At 39.5% G+C, this 24,937-nt stretch overlaps 1 protein-coding gene across 2 annotated transcripts in view; it reads right to left on the bottom strand.

Moving 5' to 3' along the window:
- Positions 1 to 24,937, bottom strand: part of LOC126919109 (heterogeneous nuclear ribonucleoprotein L) — a 164,703-nt gene that overhangs the window by 15,366 nt on the left and 124,400 nt on the right. For both annotated transcript variants that reach the window (XM_050727808.1, XM_050727809.1), the window contains exon 7: positions 1,187 to 1,279. In XM_050727808.1, the coding sequence (XP_050583765.1) occupies positions 1,187 to 1,279 (93 nt within the window). The remainder of the gene's footprint in view (positions 1 to 1,186; positions 1,280 to 24,937) is intronic.

Genomic DNA, 24,937 nt, shown 5'->3' with positions numbered 1-24,937 from the left:
GAAATGTCGAACGCATACGTCCGGTTCATCCCTTTCGTTGTGTTCGTAAAATTATAGATTTACATAAACATCCGCAGTCTAGTAATTACAAAATGTGTATTATTGTAGAATACTGTAGAAATATAATTATATATACTGGTCAAAACAATTAGAGAGTCGCTGTTATAAACAATCAAATAAAAACGAGGATAGACTCACATACTATTCGTATGATATTTTAATAAAAGCTGACTTTAATACGATCATTGAAGGAAGAATATAAAATCAAAGTCCTCCACTTATTTTGAACAGTATGGTTCGACATCGAATTTCATATCACATTTACTCGAGGTTTAGCTCGAACATTTCGATTCGATTTTAAACATGATTCGATAGACGAGCAATGCGAGCAGGGTAGTCGATTTTCGCTGGTAGATTTAGAGCCATTGAACACGAGGCTCCTTCGTTATCGAAAGTTCTCGTATTGGCCGCCATTCTTCGAGCGAACTTCGCGATTCCTGAGATTGGGTTTCGTTCGCTGTTATGATTCCTTTGGCTTGATCGCGACATAACTCGGCTACAATGACATCATCGATTTTCTGTCAAAATTCCTGCGCTCTCTGTCACGAATGGCGGTAATAATTTTCGCGAAAACCATAACGGAAACACGTCCATCTGCCATCGATGACATGAATTATGTGATTTGCACCATTCAAGTGCACCGCGCTCTCACATTTCGCTATGAAACAATCTACGCCAATGAGATAGAAAACAAAAAAAGGAATCGACGAGTTTCGTTTCAAATTGCTTTTTATCACGTTCCTGCATCGCTGTACTTTCGATTCGCGAAAAACACAATAAAAATCGCTACAAATGATGAAACTTTCAACGCGCTCCCGTCGACCTTTGCAAAAATAACCATTACGACACATTTTTCTGGCCTAATAATTCCGATAACGAACTATTCACCAATTGCTATTCGTTCTCTAGTAAAATGAAAATTACAGTTCGAAAAGTTCTGCCAGGATTACTACTATACCAATTATACGAAGTCAGCATTTTCGCGCGCAACCGGATGAAAAAGTATCGAACGTAGCCGGCCTCGTTCGATGGCCCATCCGTTTTCTCAATTAGTTCGCTTAATTTGACTATCAAAGAGAGAAGAAACGAAGAGAGGAGGCGTATAGGGGAGGTGAGATATACTTACCGTATGGTTGGGGCGCGGCGCCGTATCTGGGTTCCGCCAAAAGGGGAGCGGGCCTTCCATTTCCTGTCGCGTCGTTTTTGTGTGCGCTCGATCCTGTAAGAAAAAAGAATTCTCAATTAGTTATACATACTCCCATTTTTTTCCGGCCGATAAAAAGCAAAACCTTTTCTTAACCGATCGAACCGAATGGTTAGATACAGCTCCGTTCATAAATATTAGCACTGACTAAGGGTAGGAGACAAATGCGACGTTAAAAATGGGACTTTGTGTCTCACGTTTTGAAGTAGCAATTTTGAAAAAGATCAGTGTCTCTCACGCTCTCTACAATTTATAACACTGCGACGATTGTAGTTAGTTGGCTTGATCGCGCTTATGTCTTGATAATATAAATATTAATTTGTAACAATTAAACTATTCATTTATATTATCTGAGCTAACAATTTACAAAATTTAAGCCATTAATTTATATCATTTAAAGATTTAATTTATAACCACTTAATATCAATTTATTATTAATTTTTAACAATTATGCCACTAAGTAACGATAACGATACTACTAATTTATAACAAATATAACGTTGATTTAAAACAACTGTACCATTAATTCGTACTAATTAAATTAGTCATCTATTTCTTTTCATCTAATATTAAGTCTTTGAAATCTTTCAAACGATATTTTATTTCTATTTCATATTATTCTTAAATTTTAAACACGGCTATAAGTTTTTATTTTACTACTTCAAATAAAATCATTGCCGATACAATGCGTAGCTATTGAATGACTATGGATGGAATCAAACCGTGTTCGTAGATTTGAGAAAGCAAATGCAATCAAATCAACGAGATTTAGTCATCCAACCGTGCGTGCTACCATCGATAAGTCGAATGGTTTGGTACTATTGCTGATGAGTTCGCTGTTCAAATATGACTATTTGCGTTCACATACGAGTATAACTCTCACGAGTTCTACCGCACACTTCACTAAATAATAATTTTCAATACATTGCTATTGAAAGACATTTCAAAGGTATCTCTTTCTCTACCTTCGTGTATAAACCCGGCAGAGCCATTTTCTAATTTTATTTCTGTCTTATTGAATTTCGTTTCCTTGTCATAATTTATAGCATTCTCCGGCTTCGAAATTATAATTACTAGTGAAATTATTTGGCAATCAAATATAATGCATTAAATGTCCTTAACAATCTTCCACATGTTGTATCTAATTTCCATTAATAAATTAGATATTAATTATAATTAATAATAATAAAATATAATACTGCGCTCGAAGAATAGATGCATATTTTACGAATAGATAATACTAATTCGCACGCTATATTTCGATAATGATATAGAGTGATATTAGAATCAGATATACTACAACTCTCAATATCTTCAAATGGAAAATTAAGAAATTCCGCTTAAGGTTTAAGAACCTTTTACGTGATCCATTCAATTCCTCCTTTTCAATTATGCATTAGATTAAAACAAACAAAATCTGTTATAACGTAGAACAGATATTTTATCGATAAATAGAATTATTAATTTATAATACATAATGGGATCCGAGCGTGGTCACCTCCCCCCGTGGTCGATCCTGGTAATTGATATCGTTTTCACGATATTAATATTTCGAGATACTATCGGAGATATAAAAAAACTAATAGAATATTAATTTCAATATTAGTAATAAATTATTATTCGTAATACGATATACATATTAACATTTCCGAGTATTACTATTTGAGAAACGATATCAAGCTGAGAACTATTTTAATATAGTCCATTTCAGATCATCCAAAATTCTTTTCCGAGTCTTTTGGTCAACCAAATGGATACATCTTAGATTAATTTAATTAATTTCAATAATCTTCGCAATGGTCTGTCTAATCGTTCCGCGAGAAAAATCGAAGTTACGTAGCATATGCTTACTTTTAAATTTGTAAAAATTCGTGTAATCGTTTCCTTGAAGATACATGATGATGATACATGATGCTTCTAAGTTTTAGGTTCAAGTCTTACTTTTAACTGGCAGCTGAGACAACCAACGTTAGTAAAACAGAGACAAACAACGTTAGTAAATTGTTTGCATCCGTCGGGAACGTCGCGCCGTGCAACGTCATAGACTAAGTCTATTATGCGCGCTTTTATACTCTGAAGGAAAGCTTGAAAGTTACTCCATCTAATTCTTTTAAATATTAAACTTCTAAATAGATTTAACAATGTGTTTAGAGTATCAGTTTCGTTTTAATTTAAACTTTCTGATACGAAAGGCTACCAATAGGGCTGCCATATAATGTACCCTAAATTAGTATCTATCTTTAGTGTAGCTTTGCTGAGACGTAGGTTAAGTTAATTTCGAGCCTGATAGTTTGGCAGTGAGGGACAGCGGTCATGTCTTAAATGTTTAAGTTGATCGATTTGGTTTCTCAAAGGACCGATCAGTAATTCATTATATTATTCAAAGATTCTAGTACATAATTTTCACAATTTGTCGTCGTATATCTCAGATCGTTAGGTTATACAAAACACAAAATTCTAGCCAATTAATCGTTTCCTCGACAATTTGGATCAACAACGATGTTCCGTACAAAACCAGCAGGTGTCCTTATAATTGTGAGCTGGTCTGTACGTCTCCATTTCTTGCTGTATTTTTTGTTTTATTCTCAAAGGGTAGTGTCGCGCAACAATTGGAAAATTCATTTATTCGAGGCATCGAGGATTCCCTGGTGCATCGGTGCGATCTGATTCTCCAGCGAAATTGCACGAAATTGAATCTACGGTCGAGTCTCCTCGACCGGAACGCGGCATCGAATGAATCTTGAATAAGTTATCGAAGCTAACAGACAGACGACCCGTTTCTACGTAACGCGCCTCGGGTTAATCAATTTCCTCGGCGATTCCCTTTTGGAGATGTCAGGTCGTCAGAAATTCGCGAAACAAGGAACTAGTTGTGTAATACTGAAATCTGCCACTGTCAACTTCAGTTCCCAAGAACTCGTTGCGACCGGTTTCAAATTGGATAGTCAAAGATCCTGCAGATCCTTTCGCAGTCCCAGAGACAGGCAAGATTTTGACAGTTCCAGGGCGGCTTCTAGCAGAATTCGAACGTTACAGGAACAACAGTGGTCTCCGGGGATTAGGAAGAATCCATGGTCGCAAAGGATCACAATGAAACTCTGATTCCTGAAGGTTAACTTTACCAAAAATTGCAAGAAACTCGTGGTCCACTGGGGTTTAAAGGAAATTGTAGTCCCCGAGGACAAAGTTGCAACGGTGGTTTCTGCTGGTTAGAATGTCCCCAAAGGATTTCAATTTCCTTCATCGTGACGGAGAACGTGCTCCGTTAAATCTCAAATTTCTTGCGGCAGAGAAACCCTTCGATCGGTTAAAATCGCAGACCGATATAAAAAATGAAGAGGGTACAGATCATACATATAAGTAATATGAACTTAATACTACAAAGATTCGTATTACGCTCATGCGACTAGATTCATTCGTATTACAAACATATCGAGAAATAACAGTTTCATTGCTCGTAGAAAAATCAATTATTAATAAGTTGTCGTTTGTCTTCTTTATTCGGAGTTTCTAAGATTCTGAACAAATAAACATGAACGCCAGAATTACCAATTTTTAACAGACACCTAAATACATTTTCATAATTAATTAGCATCGAAGATTAAATATGTACAATCATATTTCTGTTTCGTTAAAAGCAAAGATTAATATTACCACGGATACTTGTGTATTTATAGCCATTACATCTGGTCCGGTAGTGCCAACGTTAAAAGATTACAAACATTCCCACAGTTTCTTTCATTCTCCAAAATGCCGCCATTTCCGGACTCTGCCCAAGGGTAGAGCCCTCGCACGTGAACCTGTCGTTTGTTTTCCCTCGATCCGTTGTCATCTGTCGTCTCGGGATACAATCTCACGGCCTCTTCGCCGAAACCAAGCGTATACAATTGGTCGGTCTATATTAAACCGCATTACGTGCACAGTTTGGACACGTGGGTGTGAGACGGGACAGCAGCGGCGATGTACACGGTAGCTGTATCGAGGGGATAGCAACGGCAGCCTGCCGTAACTTATATTGATTTCGAATATTCGATATCGTGTGCCGACACTCGACGCACCGATGCGCACCCCGTTGAGGACGATGCATCTTCATTCGGAAAAGAGATCCTCCAACGCGAGGCGTCCTGCCGCACAAATTTCACTGCTTCCCGGATGGAAAGAAGCTTCCGGCCGTTAAACCGCCACCGCGCCCCGTGTTTCCTTTCAATTTTTTCTCCTCCTCTATGATTTTTTCTTTCACTACGTGAATTTGAATTTGATATTTCGTTGGCATTCGGTTCTATTGGTACGAGATGACACAGACGTTGAAATAGATGTCGTTTCCATTCTACGATATTATGCATCTATGCATTTAAATAAGACGAGTCGGCGAATAATTGCTGTTTGCTTTGCTCATATTTTTCTATGAGTAGATTTGATTGAGTATAAAGACGAATAAAATAAAATTTGAATAAAGATAGAATGAAATGATTTTAATAATAGCAATAGTAATTATAATAATACTAGTTTGTAGATAAATAAGAAAGGGAACGATGTATTAGGAAGAAGAGAAGTATCTATGTACAACAGTAAAGGAATAAAGTCTGGAGGAGGAACGGTTTGCTGTTGAATCAAAGTCACTTGACTGGCTGCTTGAAGACATCTATCTTATGTACTTGCACATGTCAAGTAGGCATCTAGAAGATCACTGTATGGTTTATAACGTAGTTACTTATAGCGTTAACCTACCGCAGCAGACGTTTTAGTGGAATTTATGCTCGGATATACTTTTCTTCGTAATTTTCTTTCCTCGTGAGATTTATATTTTTCACGCGAGTATCGTCTTCGTAATCCTACGTTACGATTACCTCACATTTCCACCATTTACATAGAACGCTACAGGACAAAATTTAAGGAACCATACACATTGCACGTGTATCCTTCACCACCGGGAGGATTTAACTCACGTTCACCCCCAACCAAGACCTTTGCAAACTCCAAGTAGCGAGCACAGTGAATAAGCGTTCATAAATTTTGTTCTCGATAAATTCGGTCGCGATAAATTACATAACTAGTCGAGGAATTACACCACTAAACAGTCCGATTATCAACTCGAGAAAACAAACTATTACCTGCTGAGCAAATAATCGGTCGATGACGTCAGGTTCAGGCTATTTCGAACGTTGCTCGTCCACACCGGAAGTGGTAAACGAGGAAGAAGATCGCGGAGGGCATCGATATTTAGTAGCATTAATAGGAAATCTACGTTAATGTTATTCTTTCGGTAGACGAATTTGTAATTTTTCATAGAAAATGTAAAAATAAAAATTTGCTTGTAAATAAACGATTTGATCCGATGTTTCGTTCTGATCTTCTTCGTTCGTTAATGGAATTCTATACATTAATCGTTCATAGTTTTCGATCAACATCGATGAATATACTTCAATACAATATACTATAATTTTTATGGATCACGCTCATCCATCTACATTTTACGAATGTCTGCAACGAAACTTTCTACCGCCGGTTGATACGGATGGAGATTCTCTTCTTCATCTCCTGCATCAGAACTCATCTTCCGAACGATCGACTCTCCCGATTTAAGGATGTTATTACCTGCTGGCCCCGACGTACGTTACATGAATTCCGCGTGGCGCGATGGCGTATCGATTTGTCCTTTCCGCCGAGAAGTTTCAGGAACGCGTCATGGTTACCGACGATAATTTTCGAGAGTCCATGAAAGTTGTCACGCGTGCAGTTGCCACTCCGAGGCTCGTATAAATCGACGCGTACGATCGATAAAAAAAAAAAGAAGAAAAAGAAAGAAAAAAAGAAAAAGAAAAGGAAAAGAACTGAAGATACATGCTTTGGATAATTTACGAGTTTCGAGAGTTAAGTTCATTAATGACGAAGAGGTGACGTCTTAACCTTATTTGCACGTCGGCTGCTCGACGGGGGATTGAAAATAGAGTGAAGTTACTCGACGAAGTTCGAGTGATCCGACAACTTTGATGGATGATTTTATGAAACCTGAGAGTGTTGTAGAACTTTTAAAACCGATCGTTACGTAAGTAATATAGGGATTATCCGCAGATAAGTTGCGATACTCTTCAGGTCAAACATGAGAATGTTGGGTTTTTAGAATATTCATTAAATATTTCTTAACAAAGAACGATGGGAAGCATTTCGTTAGAAAATTCGATATTACTTTTTCCATCAAAACGGATATTTTCTTGGATGACACGTCGTAGATAAAGGGAGGAATTTTGTGAAAATGCCGGCTGCTGAAATTCTACGTCAGAGAGGCAAGCATATTTTAATAACGGAGCTACAGAAACATCGGGGGAAAATTTAGGCGAACTCTGGCCACGGTACATTCGGGTCATGTAGAGGCCCTTACAAGTCCATGAAACTCGATATTGGCACTTGTAGGTCTCGCAAAGGGCCTTGAAGATTGCGATTTTGGATATCGTGTCCGACGAACAAACGTTCCCCCTATTGCCTCGATCGACGAGCCATCCTTTCGCGTTCTCTCTTCAATTACGTTCGTGTTATCGTTGCACTAGATATTCAAATGTGCTTTCAAACGTTTTAGCTTTCTCGCGTTACTCACTGCACGCAAAACATGTACTAAATACCACAGACCTTAACTTGTCACAATACTAAATAAGTCAATTTATGTTGAGAAAACATAAAAAGTATCAAGGGTTGATGATGCGAAGAGTTAAGACTGGAAAATTTCGAAAATAATGTTTGACTATCGTTTTCTACAGTCCATCCTTGTCGTCGACGTTATATGTTTAGCAAATAATTGTTTTGTGCTTGCCAATAGTTTTTCGCTTTTCCTAAAAAATTCATCCGAGTTGCGTGACACTTTGAACATACATGCGCGATGTAATAATTATTTTATAAGTTTAGCGTATGACACCGAAAATTAACACGTTACAAATTGGCTAGTTTTGTTTAATTGTTTCGCTAAGAGGTCTCGAGACAAAGGAGTTGTCAGGGAGCACGACATCGATCTGCATAAACGTCACTGCTCCACGTGATTCTAGCATCCACCATGAGACTAACGATCCATTACTCTCCATAACGTGGCTTGAAACTTTATAAATTGCCCTACGCAGGCCCTTCGGAGACCATTAAAATCGGATATTGGAACCGATGGCTCCTCAGGTAGGTTAACGAAATTCTGGCATACGCCGGCGACGACTACGTTACTCTAGGGGTTTAATGGGAAACGCTGGACCAGAAAAATCGATTGCTTTTTTTCAACCGACTAAAAAGGTCTGCATACGGTACTATTAGGTAACCTGATTCACGTGCTACATTGACTTTAACGACTGTAGCTTTTAGCAAACAGTTTTCCTACTACCGAGTATAAAAGCTTCGATTCGAAGTGTCAATAATGGACGAAAATAGGAACATTTTTAAACAAACAAAAATTTTTTAGGAAAAATTTCAATGTCCATATATGTTAGCAGAAAGATAAAAGGCTCGGATGATTCAAGAAATGAATAAATAATTATATTATTAGATGTTCCAATATCTCGATCTTAAATTGATAGCTCAAGGAACGAATAAAATACATTTTACAATGCATAAATATATATGCATTATTGCATATAAAGGAATAACCTGTACACGACAAGAAATTCGATGTCAAGGGGCTAATAACCAAAAAAAAAAAAAGAAAAGAAAAAAGAATTTCGTACAAAGTGCCGACGAAAACCCACCCCTAATTGTATCTGATCGGTTCTCTGGAAAAACTCTCACGAACTGGGTCGCGAGTGTTTTTTTTTTCGACCGAATAACGCTGGAGGTGGATCTCCTTTATCGGCGCGGCCCGCAGCGAATTTTCTAGTTTGGAAATTTTCAATCAACAAGGAAACAAAAACGTGGCTGTACGTCGACGAGAATGGCTATGGCCGGGCGCGTAATGGAAACGTTTCCGCGGCTTTTTTAGCGAAACGGCAATTACAATTCAGTTGCGTACGTCGAGGGGTTGCGTCGCGCAATAACCTCTCGATACAAGCATCGTGTCGTCATCCCTTTGTTTCTTTTCGAGGTAGAGTCACGAGTGCTTCTCTTCCCACAGTTCCAGCAGGCAACACTAACCAACCAATCGCGGTTCTCTGTATCGACCTACAGCGTCGCCACGCAGACTGCCATCGTGCACCCCATAAAATAACCCCGTCGTAGGAACACGCCGACCACATGGATGGCTGTTAGCTCGCCGCTGGAACCGTGAACGCTTGCTATAAGTGGATTGGATGATCGCCGGTGATCGAGCGTACGTGGCCGCTAATTACGTTGATGATGGTTTTGGTTAGTTATTTCTGCGTGTGTTGATATTTTACGAGGGTAGTATATGGGGTGGAAAGTATATTACGTCTTCGTAATATTTCTGTTGGAAAGCATTTAGGAAAAATTGTTCTAGGTCGAACTGTTTTAATGGCGATTCTGTGCCTTGATCAATCCATTTGAACTCGATGACGTGCCAGGTATGTCTTCCCTATCTCCCAGTATTACTACATGGATATATGATAGTAGTATAAATTTGAAGAATTTGAATTTAGTCAGGTCCGTATTTCGATTCTTACATTTCTCGTAATAATAAACGTAGAATAGTATTTTATGGAAAATAACCATGAACTAACTGGCACCATTTATTTTAATGTTTGACGTTGAAAGGATTGATAAATTCTCTGTTGATAGAATACGACTACTCTATAGCTGGTCCAGCTATGGGATATATTTTCTTTCGTCAAAGGTATCTTTATGTTTCTTTCAACACACTGTCCATTGTTTTCAAATCACCTTGTCGCGATACGAAGAGAAGTCCGCAACAGTAGAATCAACCGTTTTAGCCAGACGACCAAAGCAACGCAACGTATGCGTCAATAGCAGCCAAGGTACCAAGTAATTATTAAAATATTTAGCGTAAAATCGGCAATTCCATTGAGCGATACGTTCCTATAGTATTTCGTCCCCTCGCTTGATGCTCCATTTAACCGTGAAAATCACTTCGCGTGCCCTTCTCGTCGTATTAATTTATTTTCCACGGTGCAAATATTGTTACGCGGTATTTGACATTTCGGTCAGCGATCGCGGAAATTAGATTACCAAACGTGATCTGATAAATTGTTAATATTTCGTTTCGCCGTCGATACCATTTACCCGTGTTTATCGCGGAAACAATTTACGCGATCATTTGCGACCAGATGTTTTACGCAATCCTCGTTGAGAATAGCGAGCAGAAGATGAAAATGAAGCTTGAAACAACTTCGAGTGCCACCAGCCGCTTCGTGTCTCTCGAATAAATATGCTACGCGGCAACTATGATAAAAGTTTACGATTACGCAACTTGGCAAGTGAATTATCGTCCCTCCAATAGAGTTCTGAGTTATCTCGAGTAAAATTAGGGTCGTTGCTTAATAGAGGCGCATCGTGGAATTTAATATGTTCATAGTCGTACGTCTGTTGCTCGACCAAGTCATCAATGTTGAATCTAACGGCTGTGTCCTCGCAACGACAGAGCTTTCACGACTTTCGCGGAACGATTGTGATAATCGTAAAGCAACTCTTCTCGTCAGGGGGTTTTTCAGGCCAACCGCTTCGCAGTTTTCTGTTGCCAGCTAGAGAGAAAAGAGGAGCAACAGGTTCGAATGGGAGAAACAAAATTTCTGGTCCTAGAGCGGTGCTTCACAGGGAATGCTTAATTCCAACAGCGTTTAATGGAATATAAGAGCGTGTTCTTCGCGGAACGAAATCTCTAAAGGATTCTTTTCCATAATTTTAATGAATATACATCTCCTACCGGTAGAATTATCATTTATGATGAAATATATTCTGCCTTGAAGAATTTTGGCAACATTTAGAGGAATATCAAAACGCGTTCTTAATATACCGCAGAGTGTACGAAGATTTTTTCCATAATTTTAACGAATCTATGGAATTTCCATCCATAACGAAATCTTCACTCGGTTATCCCTTGAAAAATTGTTATATTCACGGAATATTAGAAGCTAACGAAGACAAATCAACTTCTATCAGTTTGCTTTTAGCGTTCGTAATTTTTAACACGTTATAATGTATTTTTAAGAAGCACGAAACGACATACAAGAAGGTAATGGGTATCTCTAAATAAAAAAAGATTATTATGTTCAAATAAGAAGATGCCTCGTCTTCTCCGGTTAGTAGGTCAGTAACGATTCCATCGCAAATAAAACATCCTGGTATCGTAAAAGAAAAAAGATAAGATAAGAAAAAGGAGTAGGAACGAAGAGTAATATCCCATTTCATCGCGGAAAGGATGATTATCGCGGCAAGTTACAAGGCAGATATGCGAAAGTCGTAAGCGTAATGAAACCGAAATCAACTCGAAAACGGATCCGTGAACGATGACACGAAATGCCAGTAGGATGCAGTTGAAGAAAGGTGAAAGGTTGAGCGATAAAATCCGCCGCTTTATCGTAGCTCCGTTGGACGATACACGCCTCCGATATTAAACGCGTACTAGGAACGAATTCACTTTACACGATGAAATTGACAAACGAGGAACGTACACGCTCTTGTTTCGCGATGATATTAAAACGATATCGAAAAATACCTGGCATTTATCGTTTCATACGCCAACGAGCAAGTAATTAGAAATGCAATATGCCGTTTCGAATAGTCGTTTACGCAATACGACCAATGGTGACGTAGTCACCGTTAATTAATAACATCACGTGCGTATATATGCGTGTGTATCATACACATACTACTTTACCGCGTATCCATCCTCTCTCTGTTCCATTTACCCAAGTATTTCTACTTACGACGTTTGTGCTTTGACAAATTACTGGATGCTCGCTGACATTCCAATCGTAGTAACATTACGACGACGCACAGTACGATGGTATTTCCATTCGCAGGCTGTAATTCTCGATTTTTCGATTGTAAAGAGAGAAAAGGGAACAAAGTCGATAGAAAACAAAAACGTTGGTTGTACAATCAATCTACTTCGAAGTAAAATATACTTCGAGGAAGCTTTGTGTTCAGGCATCGGAAATAATCTCGACGATCGTCGCTGGATCGTCGTCGAGGCGCATGGAAAAAAATGTTGCAATTCCGGGAGGACCTTTGAAAAAGCTCGAGATTACGAATCGAACTTTCTTAATCCCGAGTTTTTAATCTCCTCTGTCGCGCTGGCCATCGCTCTAGCAAACAACCTGATGGCGCACCATCGATCACCGTGTTTCCGATAACACAGCCGACGGTAAAAAAACGGTGATCAGTTCTGGCGATGCTTATCGAACGACTGTATGCAACACAGAGTGACTCTAGCCTTTCATTTTTCTGTTAATATCGATCGCGAAAGATTCCTGTCCAGACATGTTGGGCCTCGGAACATCGCGTTTCCACGTGAGCCATACTCGCGTACAGAGCCCACTTCCGTAACTTTTTCCTTTCCATCGAACACGTTGCGCCATTGCTCGCATGATCGAGCTTCTTGAATCGGCGGCAAAGGGGCAAAAATCGGCTGGTATACGATGCATAGAAGTTTCTCGCGTGATTAATTCTTCGGAGCCGATCCGAGTCGGTTTGAAAAAATCCTGCGAACTCGAATCCCCGATATACCGATAAATCCGAGAGAAACACTTTCTCGTTTAATCCTGCGGTAACGTGCTCTAAATCCACGTGGTCAACCTTCCACGATCGACTTCAAAACGGTCGAGTCCGAACTGCTTTCCCGTGTCTGCGGTAACGTGTCCCCGTATTCTCGCGGTCAGCTCCGACTCAAGTTGGACCAAGTCGACTCACCTTTCGTCCAAGTCCGCGAATAAGAGCACGGCGACTTTTAACGAGGTAGTAGGCTCGCGTGAAAACGAAGGAAACCGTTTCAGACGATATTTAAGTACCTAGATTTGCGTTGATGGCGCATAGAGGGGTGGTGGTATAGATAAATCGGAAAGTAGAAAGTAGAAGATACAGAAATAAAGAAAGGCATATAATAGAGACAGAGAGAGAGAAAGAGAGAGAGAAAGAGAGAGAGAGAGAGAGAAATATAGAAAGAGAGTAACTCTCCTGGTAAACTGGTTTTATGAACAGACACTGGTTTTATGAACTGACTTACCGTGATCAACCCCGCCTGTTCTCTCGGTCACCCTGATCCGTCCGACTCGAACTCGAGATATACGGACGATTTGATGTCCGCGTTCTCACAGAGACCGATGCTATCACTCTCACTCTTCGCAGACAGTAGTAGGGGGAGAGGGTGTAAGAGCCGTAGACCTGCCTAAGCCCCACATTCTCACCGGGCCCTGACTCGGTTCCACGTGAATCCATCATCACCGTCAAGTGAACAACGAGTAGGCTGCATCTGCACACAGACAAACATTCCAACATAACAACCCCCATGTTCTCATGTTTCCACAATTCCATTCGGATTCTCCTTCCGCTCGATTTGTCGCACGATCGTATCGGTTATTTGGTAGTTTTTATATATTTTTTTTATTATATATATATTTTTTTGTTTTGTATATATATATTTTTGTTTTGTATATAGTATGTATATATTTTTTTTCTGTGGCAACATCGTTTTCGGGCCTCTCCGGTCGTCCCGTGTACACGGTATTACACACTTCGTACGTATTTTTGTATGTACATACACATATATAGGTATACTTTTTTTTTGGATTACTGTTAATACTTTTGTTGTTGATGTTGTTGTTGTTGTTACTGTTGTTTTTTGTTCTGTCTCGGAATCCGTCTACGTAACGGGGCACGTATTACAGGTACGTATTACACGTTTATATATATACATGTGTGTCTTTTCCTTTCTTTATATTTTTCTGGCGGGTTAGTTTTTACATTTATATAACAGAGGTCGGTCGATCCCTTTCTTTTTTCTTGTGTAAATATATATATATATTATAAAGATTTTTTTCTTTTTGCCTGGATTTTGGTGATGTGCATATATACGGTATAACAAGCGACAAAGAGAAGGACAGATCAGCTAGATTGTGTGCGTAGAATACAAACATATACATACAGGTATATGTGTACAGGTAGAGAAAGATTATATATATATATGATATATACATATACAAAGATTTTATGTATATATATATATACATACATACATACATAAATGTGATAAGAGAGAGAAAGAAAAGAGAGAAAGAGAGAAAAAGAGAAATATATATATTTTTTCTTTTAGAAACGGGTAGACGACAAAAGGGTAGTCGTTTTGTATTCTGACTTCTCTCGGTCGTAACCGAAGTAGATGGGTCTCTCCGAGAGCCTCGATATCTCGACGTGGGCATTATACATTTCATTTTACTTTTTGTTATTTTTTTTTTGTTTTTGTTTTTGTTCGACTTATATCACATATATATATATATATATACTTTACTTTGATTTTTTATTTATTTCTGGACGGTAACAGTGGTCGATCGAATGTTTGTCTGTGAGTGCACTGGTAGCCTTTGCGAAACGTTGTGGTGGTGAGCATTTAATATAAATATATATATATACTGGAGGGTTGACTTTGAATCGTATTTTGACACAAGAGATTCTGCTTGTCGAGAGCGTGTTACTCTCTCGACGTTGCGTTGTATCTATTATTATTATTATTATTATTATTATTATTATTACTTTGTTGATAAACATTATACTCTCTATCGGGCGTATTTGCAGTTTTTTTTTTCGATGGTGGTATGTAGAAAATATTTGACACTTTTATTTTGTTTAACTGCGTCCCGATGATTGGTGAAGGGTCCGGCAGATCTACGGCGTAATGTGTGGTATAAATGCAGGTATATATATTTATCGTATATTTGGTGCATGTTCGTTGTTTTTCCTGTTGTTGTTATTTTGTTGTTGTTACTGTTGTTGTTACTATGGTATATTGTTATTATATGTTATATAGGTTGTTCATGTTGTTGTTGCTGTTCATGTAACTGTTGTTCGAGATGTTTTCTGTCCCATCGTTTCTTTTTTTTTCTTTCGTTTTCTTTCTCCCTCTGTGTTCGTCTCTGTGACGGCCTTCGCTTTTCCAACGAGCCTCTTCTAGTGTCGTTAGTGTGAACGAGGTGCGTGAGTCTTCCCTTCGTCGACGATATCGATTGTCGATTAACGACAAACGAACGACAGAATGTTACAGACTTTTCTTTCACGAAAGTGAGGAAGAGAGAAAGTTGGCGGGGTGGATCGTATCGGAATGACGTGGATAGGTTATCGCGATCGCGGAATCCACGACGTTTCACGATAGAGCGCGAAGAAGGGTCGGGAGAAAAGAGAAAGATAAAGGATAAAGAGCTAGAAAGAGCAGAGAGATATCGCAAAGAGCCTCAAAAACGTTCTCACCGATAACGAAATTCATTTCCCGTGTTCGATATAGGGAAAAGAGCAACCTGGATTTTCCGACGCTCCTTCGTCTTGATTAACTTCGACAGTCGACGGAAGTACGCTTTGCCCTAGTGTTCTGTACGTGAAGTAATGACCTCGCCTGGTAGCGCCCAGGGTCGCGATGTCAACGTCAAAGATTCTTTAACTTCGAGCTTCCCTTCCAACCGATGCTCTAGCGTTCTTACGAAGTTCGTCAAAACGTTGCGAAAAAAAAAAAAAAAAAAAAAGAATAGAAACCTATCGACCCGATCCTTCGTCGTTCCCTGATAGTTGAACTCGCTCTATTTCTGAAAACTTGACAAACTCCTCGGACGCATTCACGCGATAGCAGCAACTTTCCGAACAAAAGATTCTATCCACCTTTGAAAAGAAATGAACATTTTGAGAAACTCACGTTGCTAGATACAATCAAATAGATTTTATATGTTTCGTTGTAGACAAGCCTAATGCGATCCAATTTTGCAATATGCGAAGCATATTGTCGGAGAGAGAAAGAGAGAGAGAGAGAGAAAGAGAGAAAGAGAGAGAGAAAGAAAGAGAGAGAAAGAAAATATTAGAAACGATATGAAACTCGATGCATAAACTTGCACTCCGAGTAGTACGTCAAGAGATAAAGATCGACAGATCGACGTGTCGTTCTAGTGTTAAGACTGTACTACTTGTTCGCGCCAGCTCTGTCGCAGCCATGTTTTCTTTTTTCTCTATGTTACATTTGCAGATGCGCGCAGCTGGCACGTCCGAGGGGAATGAAAGAACGTGTGTAAAGCTTTCGCTGTCACAGCCACGCGTCAACGTCGACGGGACAGGGCTTGTCTAAACGTTTGTACGGTTTCAGTTTGCCCGTTGAAACGCATCGATCCAACCTCGGCCCGCTCGAATCCCATCGAGAAAAAGCACCGGCTACGGTATAATTCTCAATTCGATTGTTCGTGCCTAACGTTAAATATTAACGCTTTCCAACTTCTCCAATTGCTTCTACGTTCGAGTTCCAGCGAAGAAAAATAGAAACACAGTTGTTTCGTGTCTCGAGCGCGAGCCTGGTTTCCTCAATCTTTTGCTCTACCGTTATATATCGAAGCTATCGAGTTCGCATTCTTTTCGACACAATGACTTTCGATAAAACGAAGATCTATAGATCCCAGTTCTAAGATAAAAGAGAAAAAAAATCTAAAAATTAGGAAGATGAAAGCACTTGTGTTTACTTCATTTCCATATCACATCTTTCGACGAAAGAGAGAAAAGCTACGTATCCTCGAGACATTCGCCATTTATCCTATCCCTTTAAATATCCTGCAAAGCACCTCAAAGGGTGTTAAGTAACAAAGAACTTTCATTGCGAATATGGTGAAATAGTGGGGCGCATAAATGAAACGATCGTGTCTACACCGCGAACCGATCGAAACCGATCAACGATGTAAAACGCGAACTACCGGGAAATGGGAAAAAGAAGCCGGTGGCATCATTTACGCCAACCTCGTTTCAGAGGGAGAATTCCAACGGGTTCAAACGCAATTCCGGCCGATTCCGCGCAATTAAGGCCGACGACACCGGGAAAAGCTGCTCGTGGGATTTTCAATTACACCCCCGCTTTCCACGTTTCCAGGGTCCCCATCAGTGCCCGGTTGATCTCTATAACGCAATACACCGCGATACCGAGCCGCGCTTTCCTTACCAATGCACCCGATAATTGAAGCCCCGCCGTTCGACTGGCTTAATTGCCATTCTGCGCGGCCAGCCAGAGCTATTCGGAGGTCGCGAGCTTCGCGGCAAGCGAACAGAACCGGAAGAACACCCCCCCTCACTACATAGTATGTCCGGTATAAGCGCGTTACGATTAAACTAATTAGTTCGTAACATATGTATGGAACGTACGTTGCCCTGATTTAATGTAAATATGATTTTAGTCTTTGTTTTAAGATTAATTCGTTTCTCCGATGGAGATGTGATGTTTTTGATGTTACTTTTTGAAAAATATTATTGTTTTAGAATTTATCCAGTCTCAGATTATTTTCACCGAATTCTTAGATTTAACAAGTTACTTTATTTTCAAGATCGTTATCGACGGATGACAATTTGGGAAATTACCAACGAATAGTACTTTCATCGATAGTATTCTTTTGAATTGCCACATTAACATTAAATATTAACATTAAGTATAACGAGCGCGGATTTGTCTGTACACTGGCTATCGTCGAATTTATTCGAGATTATTTGTATTATCTGTAATTGTAATTTATTGCACACGGCATACAATGTACTTCTTGGCACAATTTAAGCGAAGAATCTGTTTCAATAGACGTTCCATATGTTACAAGCTAATCGATTAATCGGTTTCGGCAGACACAATGGATTCTTTATCGATACTTTTCCACAATGTGTCCCACTTGTTGTTGCCGTTATTGTTTAGAATTCTTCTAGACGAACGGAGACAGATCTTGTTAGGAATAGATCTCGTAAAATCATCAATATCAGACGGTATACGTTTGATTGTTTCTTTCGGCTGATTGAACGTGTGCTGAGATTGTTTCGTCTGAAAGAAGACGCGCGACAGTGGAATTGATTTTCGTCTTGAGATTCCTTCGTGTATAAAAGTTTCGTGAGAGTAGAAATTTTTCAAATAATCGAATAGAGTTGTTGTTTCACTTGCGGATATTGGAAGTTTACACAGAATCTTTACTTTCGAAGAACCTGCTTAATTTATAACTCGCAAAAGGTAGAAAAAGTAGACAAGCAAAAAGGAAACAATCAATTCCATAATCACGTTTCTTCCACACACAGAACACTTCCGGCCACGTTCTACAGCCAAAAAGCAACCAACGGTGCGCATCTAAACCGGACATACTGCATAAACCCAGACAAACGATCCAATTAAACTATTCTAAGCTATTCACAGCGGCTAAACTTCGCTTCGGTTGCATAAAAAAGCTTGTGGTTTGAGGTTAAAAATAAAAAAAATAAAAAAAAAAAAAAAAACGAGAGCTCGAATATACGAGCGAAGAATTTTGGTGGGAAAATCAGACAAGAGTTAAAAAGAGGAAAAGAGAATGAAAACGAAAAAAAAGGGAACAAGGTCGAAAATATCGAATACTTATGTAATGACAAGCTCGCCCGGATTTTTCTAAGAACTGCACGCTGCAGAAAGCGGAGTCTGAGGAACGTGTCTGCGTCGTTCTCACAGTTACGTATGGCGGAAAAAAGCTGAAGCGGAACAACATGTGCGCTAGTAGCCACGAATAAAACGAGCGTTATATGGTGAAAGCGATGATAAAAGGGGCGTTTGTATACGAGTGACCAGAGAGATTCGCGAGCATAGCAACGAATAGAACGAACGATGTCTTTTCTTTTCCGATGGTCGACTACCACGACTGACGATTTCCGATATGAAAGTAAGAAAAAATAAAAAAGAAATAAAAGCGAATATATACATGTCTCGGTTGGAAACGCGGTTATACGTTTTCCACAGCGATCTGAATTTTATTTCGCAGCTTTGACGGGAATAAAATCGTCCTGGGAAAAAAGCTGGCTATCCGGATTACAAGCTCTAATCCTCAAAACGAATCCTCACGACGAAAAAATAAAAAAGAGAGAGAGAAAGAGAGAGAGAGAGAGAGAGAGAAAAGCATGACGGCTGGTCTATAGATGGGAATCGTTAGTGTACGCCAACGATGGAATACGAATGAAATGTGAACGAGACAAGTGAAGGGGGGAAAAGAGAGAGACGAGAACCTGTTCGATATCTAGTTTCATTGGAAAAGTAGGATAAACTGCTTTCCTCGACTGTGAACGCCACTTCTCGACGTTTCCGACGAAACACACACCGTACCGGGCTATTGTGCATCCAGCCAGGACGCGCATTAAACGCGCTGAATAAATTACGCGATCGAGCAACGAGTTTCGACGGTCCTCGTGCCAGCCCCTGTTCCAATGCAAATGAATTTTCCGCTATAGTTGTTTTTAACGATTGCACGTAGTATCGACGAGCGAAGTGGCTGTATTTAAAGATCGAAACGCTCGATCGTAACGCATGAAATGTGATTTCTTTCGGACGAATGCTACACTTTGCTGAAACGTTCCTTTTTTTCCTCTCGACACTCGAAGCTAAAAATCACGATTCTTTTTTACGAATCCTGTGAAGTATCTATAATAAAGTAAAACTGTGCAAGTACTCCAAGTTATTATAGATACTTGAACGACGAGTCTCGTGGGATTTTCGAGAATTTATGACCTGATAAACACGTTTATGGAAATTACACGAATGACATTACGTGATCGTAAAGTTTCGAGACTCGATCCAATTCAATACCAATTTCGGCTATTCAAGCTGTTTTTAATTTTTCCTTTACCATTTCGACCATATTTGACTCGAGTTCGACAAATCTATTTATGCGACCACAAACTTTCAAGAGCTAGACATAGTAGCTAAGTAGAAATCACCAGCCGGTGAACACTCGTATGTTTCAAGCGGTCGTAAACTGCCAGGAAGCTGACCCACTGCGACTTAACTCTGACAAAGTTTACATGAACTAGAAAATTTCGTCAAACTTTCAAGATCCGGCCCCAGCTCCAATAAAAATTCTACCGAATCCCTAATTTTCCCACACGTCCCTAATGATCATAAACTTTCGGAATGTTGAACGAACCTCGAGGAAAATTCTCACCCCATCCAATCCGAACTGTTAACTTCTGATATCGGTACACCCCTATCGGAAATATTCTAGTCAATTTTAAACTTCATTACCTTGAGATAAGAAGTATAGAAACGACCAGCGATCAACGATGCTACGTTAGAAGATCCTTTTCGATACGAAAAGCAATTTTCTCTGCTTCTTTCCTGTTCTTGTCGAGATAATGAATATCGAGCGTACACCGTGTAATCACGTTGCTTTTAATTCTGTCCTCGATACGAACGCGTCGGCCTCGCTGTTTCCCGATGAGGGGCAAATGGTCGCGAAGGAGGATAAAGATAAAACTATAGGCGAAACCGTGAGATTCATAGTCTCGAGAAGCAAAAAAAGAAAAAAAGAAAGGAGAAGTTCACGCACCAGGAGCATCGATGGAAAAGCAGAGGTCGTCACGGCGCTTTCGATCGGTCTGCTGGTCGCATAGTTTCTCGATGATAGAATATGCTAATACGTGTTATTATACCTTCTACAGGCATGTACATCTTGATGCAATGAAACGGCTAATGCGATGCAACGTTTTGTATACTCTTCTTGGCCATATGCGATGTCGATGATGTGATATACTATTCCTGTCGTTTTCGTTTTCTATATTACACGATATGGCTTGTTTCGATGTTTCTGAGGGCTATTCGCTAGTTGTTGTGTCGATGTGGTATTATAATACATTTTATATGGTGATCCTGTACGATGTCTGTTAGATATTCATGTTGTAACCGGCTGATGTAGTGCCAGCCGAGTGTGTGCTCGAGTACATCGTGCTTGACTCCCTGTGCTGGATTTTCTCGGAGAATCCTTTAACTTTTCGTATCTTTCTTTTTTTTTTTTTTTGATTTTGTTTATTTATATATACATATTTTTTTTAACGTTAGTCGACGTGTAGATCGTGTGTTGTAGATGGAGCAGCTCGGTGTATGTTGGTATTTGTCGATTTTCGTATATTTCATTTTATATGTAGAATAATGTCGACGAATGTTGTCTATCCTGTTGCGTTAGCGACAAACGGAGAATACCGTTTGTCTTGTCTCGTGCTTGGTTGTGATTCACGTGATGGTTTTGTAGGTTTATACATAAATATATACATTATCTATCGTTGACGCATCGAGAGCGATTTTTGTGTCTCGTGCTGGTTGTCGAAGGCTCGGTGTGATGCTTAAACGTGGACGAACAAGAGAACTCACGATAATTGTCACTTGAACACGTTGCACTGAATAAGACTACGTATCGACGAGTAGAGTAAAACAGAAAGAAAAGGATTTAAAAAAAGAAACGAAGATGAAGAAGAACAAGTTACTTCTCGTATCTTGACAGCGTTTATGTGTTTTTTCACGGTGATGTGTCGTCGCGTTGTGCACGATTTTCATCGCGTGCACGAGCATTTCCATCGATGCATTTGCCATTCGCGACGACGCCTCACGATGGCATTCGCTGGATGGATTTCTCGTGAAAACTCGATCGAACGAGAACAAACGGAACCGACTTGATACGTCGACCATAGAAAAAGCAAGCAAACAAACAAGCAAGGAACGACGTAAGGAACGTGAAAACCGGAAATGTAGGTCGACGCGTGCCTTCCCGCGCATCTGGCCCGTCATTCCTTCTATAAACACGTTTCGCTCGACCATCGCCAGCTTACCGTCCCATGAATAATACCCACGGTATTCGCGACACTGCTTTTATTACCAAGAACACGCGCCGCCGCTCAACGAGAACGTTACATTTAAACCATCGTTTGATCGACCAATGATTTATACGATTAAATCGCGGCCATTCGCGCGACTTTAATTCTGGATGAGTAACGCGGTTTGCCACCTCTCTATCTGCCACCAATTCTATCGGTTACTTCATCGAACGTGACGCGTGCGTGATAAATGCATTTAGTCTATCGTTGGCTAGAATTTTCTCTCGATCTAACTGAGCAACCGATTATACTAGTCCAACATTTTTTACCTGGGTACGATAATAATAAAAAAAAAAAAGGAAAGAAAAATTTCATGTCAGTCGGCGAAAAGTACTCGTTGACAAATGATATTTTAATGTCTCTCTTCTCAGCGAGAGGAAACTGGGAAGTTTGTAAAAGCTACGTTGTGCGCGGCGCTAGAGTCATTAGCAAAGGAACAGCGAGTAAATGGTACGTACTCGCAGTTAAAAGCGGGCAATTTCGATTTTGAGGGCGTACTGTCGTTTTGGAAACACCTTAGGTAGAGATTGGATAAGGACCTTAATATAAAGAGAGTTACTATACACGGGCATCGAACAGCGAAACAAACGCGTTGTTCGTGAAGCTATGACTATTTGCATTCGATATAGACTCGTTAACGAAGACTCTGTTTGTTTCGCTTCATTTAGAGATAATAACGAAACGTAGAAACTTTGGCAAATCGATAAGAGACAAGAGCAGAAATTACAACCAGGTTATCGATCGATATCCTCCTTTAAACCCTACCAACTGAGAGTTGAAACGAATAAAACCTGTCTATATATTTCCAATCAATCAGTTCTATATTTCAAGACATATAGTTTAGATATATCGATAGAAGGTCTTATTTTCTGCTCCATTTATTACATACACGAAATATATATAGAATCTTCTTGAAATCGATAAGAGAAAAGAGCAAAAGTTACAACTGGATTATCCATCGATATTTTCCTTGATATCTTATCAACAAAGAGCTGAAAGGATAAAATCTATCTATACATCTCTACGTTACTCATCCAGTTCCATGTTTTCACAATAATCCCCTATACTGTATACGGTGGTTCACCAGAACAAACATCAATTTCACGTCAACGACAAAGTCAAAGCATCTTCGTTCGACTTGCTATAAATATAGCAAATATTAGCTGGAGCTAAGAATCGAGACAATTTAGCGTTAGAACGAGTATCTTTAACTAACTCGAAACGAAGATAGCAGATTGTCCTGTGCTGGCGACGATCTCGCAAACTGACAGTGAGAACATTACCGGTGCGATAATTCACTCGATAATTCAATCTTCGCATTCGCTGCCATCGTAGATGAAACAGCAGCATCTTCGTAGATTCTTTACGATTCTCTTTGTGGCGGTTGCGAAGCCACGCAGCCTTGGTCTCCGAGATTTCCACGTTTTATAGTCTCGTGCTATGCACGCCAGTTAAATCGCGCGTCGGCTGAAAAGGCACGCGAGACACGAGAACCGGTTGACAGCGATATTTCGTAACTTTGTCTCGGTACATGTCCGGATTCAACGATATCGTTCCGTTCACCTCGAACCGGGCTGTTGTGTGGGTCGTAATGCGTGTCATGAACATTGTCATCGAGGAAAGATCACACGATGAACTGTTTAACGTCGAATTTCCGCTATCTTTCCATCGTTACTGCCTCGCTATTATTATATATCTTGTTTTCAGTATTGCTATATTACACCCGAATGGAATAATTCCATTGAAACTACGATCGAGCACGATATCGAAACGAATGTGATGCGAATTTCTCTCTACAATTCGTGGATCCAGGTAATAAATACCGTGTTCCTTTTCTTTGCACACGACGGAGCGTTTCATCCATTGCCAGGGCCAGTCGTGGAATTCGAATCGCGAATTATCGTTTATTACGTTAATGCATTAAGATAGGTACAAAGGCACGTAATAGCTTTACGATACAGCTTAGCCAACTTTTACGGTGGTCCGATAATACGATTTGTCGTGTAACTTTCTAATTTACCGGCTGATATTGACTAGGATGGTTAATCGGACGTTCTATTGAACAGCGATTTTACAAAGGAGTATCGTATTAAAAATTCACGAAGATATAAAGTTACCTCAATGTCATAAAGTTTCTTTATTTCAGAGTTTTATGAAATGGTATTTCAAAAAAAAAAAAAAAAAAAAAGAAAAAAAGACATTTTATGCTCTCTTTTTTCTGACATTTATGGTCGACGCAATTACGAGCAAGCCTCGGTTAATTACGCTGCCGTTATTACGCCGTCGTTTTACTTTCGTTCGCCGAGTGTCGAGGATAATTTACCTTTCAGTAGCATACGCTCTTTATGATCAGACGTAAACAGTTCACCGCCAAACGAACTTTCCTTCTCTCGCATGCACAAAAAGACTTGCTCATGGAAGTGTTATGATACAGTACGCAAAATCAGATTGAAAAAAAAAGGGTAGACACGAACAAAACGGATCAGTGATTCGTGACGTGTTCTACGTAAAATATGTGATTTTATTACAGACACGCCTTACACAGCTACGGCATAATGTGCCTCTAAGAGAATTAAAATGGAATTAAAGTCGCGAATCTGGTATTGGATCTATTTCACCAGGTTTTACCGGAACACGTTTCCCTAACCGAGTATTGGTAAACTACGGAGGTTTATGCATATTTTTATAAACGCGACTAACTATAGATACTGTTCTCAGTCTTCTCAGAGGTTCAAAAAAAATAGACTATAAGATTTTCATCGCTCATTCGATACAGTAACGAGTATTACACTCTGAATATTTTATATATTTTTGTATCTTTAAATTTTATACGAACGCATAAACATCCGCAGTTTAAGTATGACTAATAAAATGTGTGGTATTTCGGGTGAAGAATTGGAAACAGCGAAGGGAAGATAAACAAAACGCGCGTTGCCA

Source organism: Bombus affinis, chromosome 8, assembly GCF_024516045.1.
Source record: "Bombus affinis isolate iyBomAffi1 chromosome 8, iyBomAffi1.2, whole genome shotgun sequence".
NCBI classification, from domain to species: Eukaryota; Metazoa; Arthropoda; class Insecta; order Hymenoptera; family Apidae; genus Bombus; species Bombus affinis.
The sequence above is the reverse complement of the archived record's forward strand: the minus strand, read 5'-3'. Positions and strand labels throughout refer to the sequence as shown.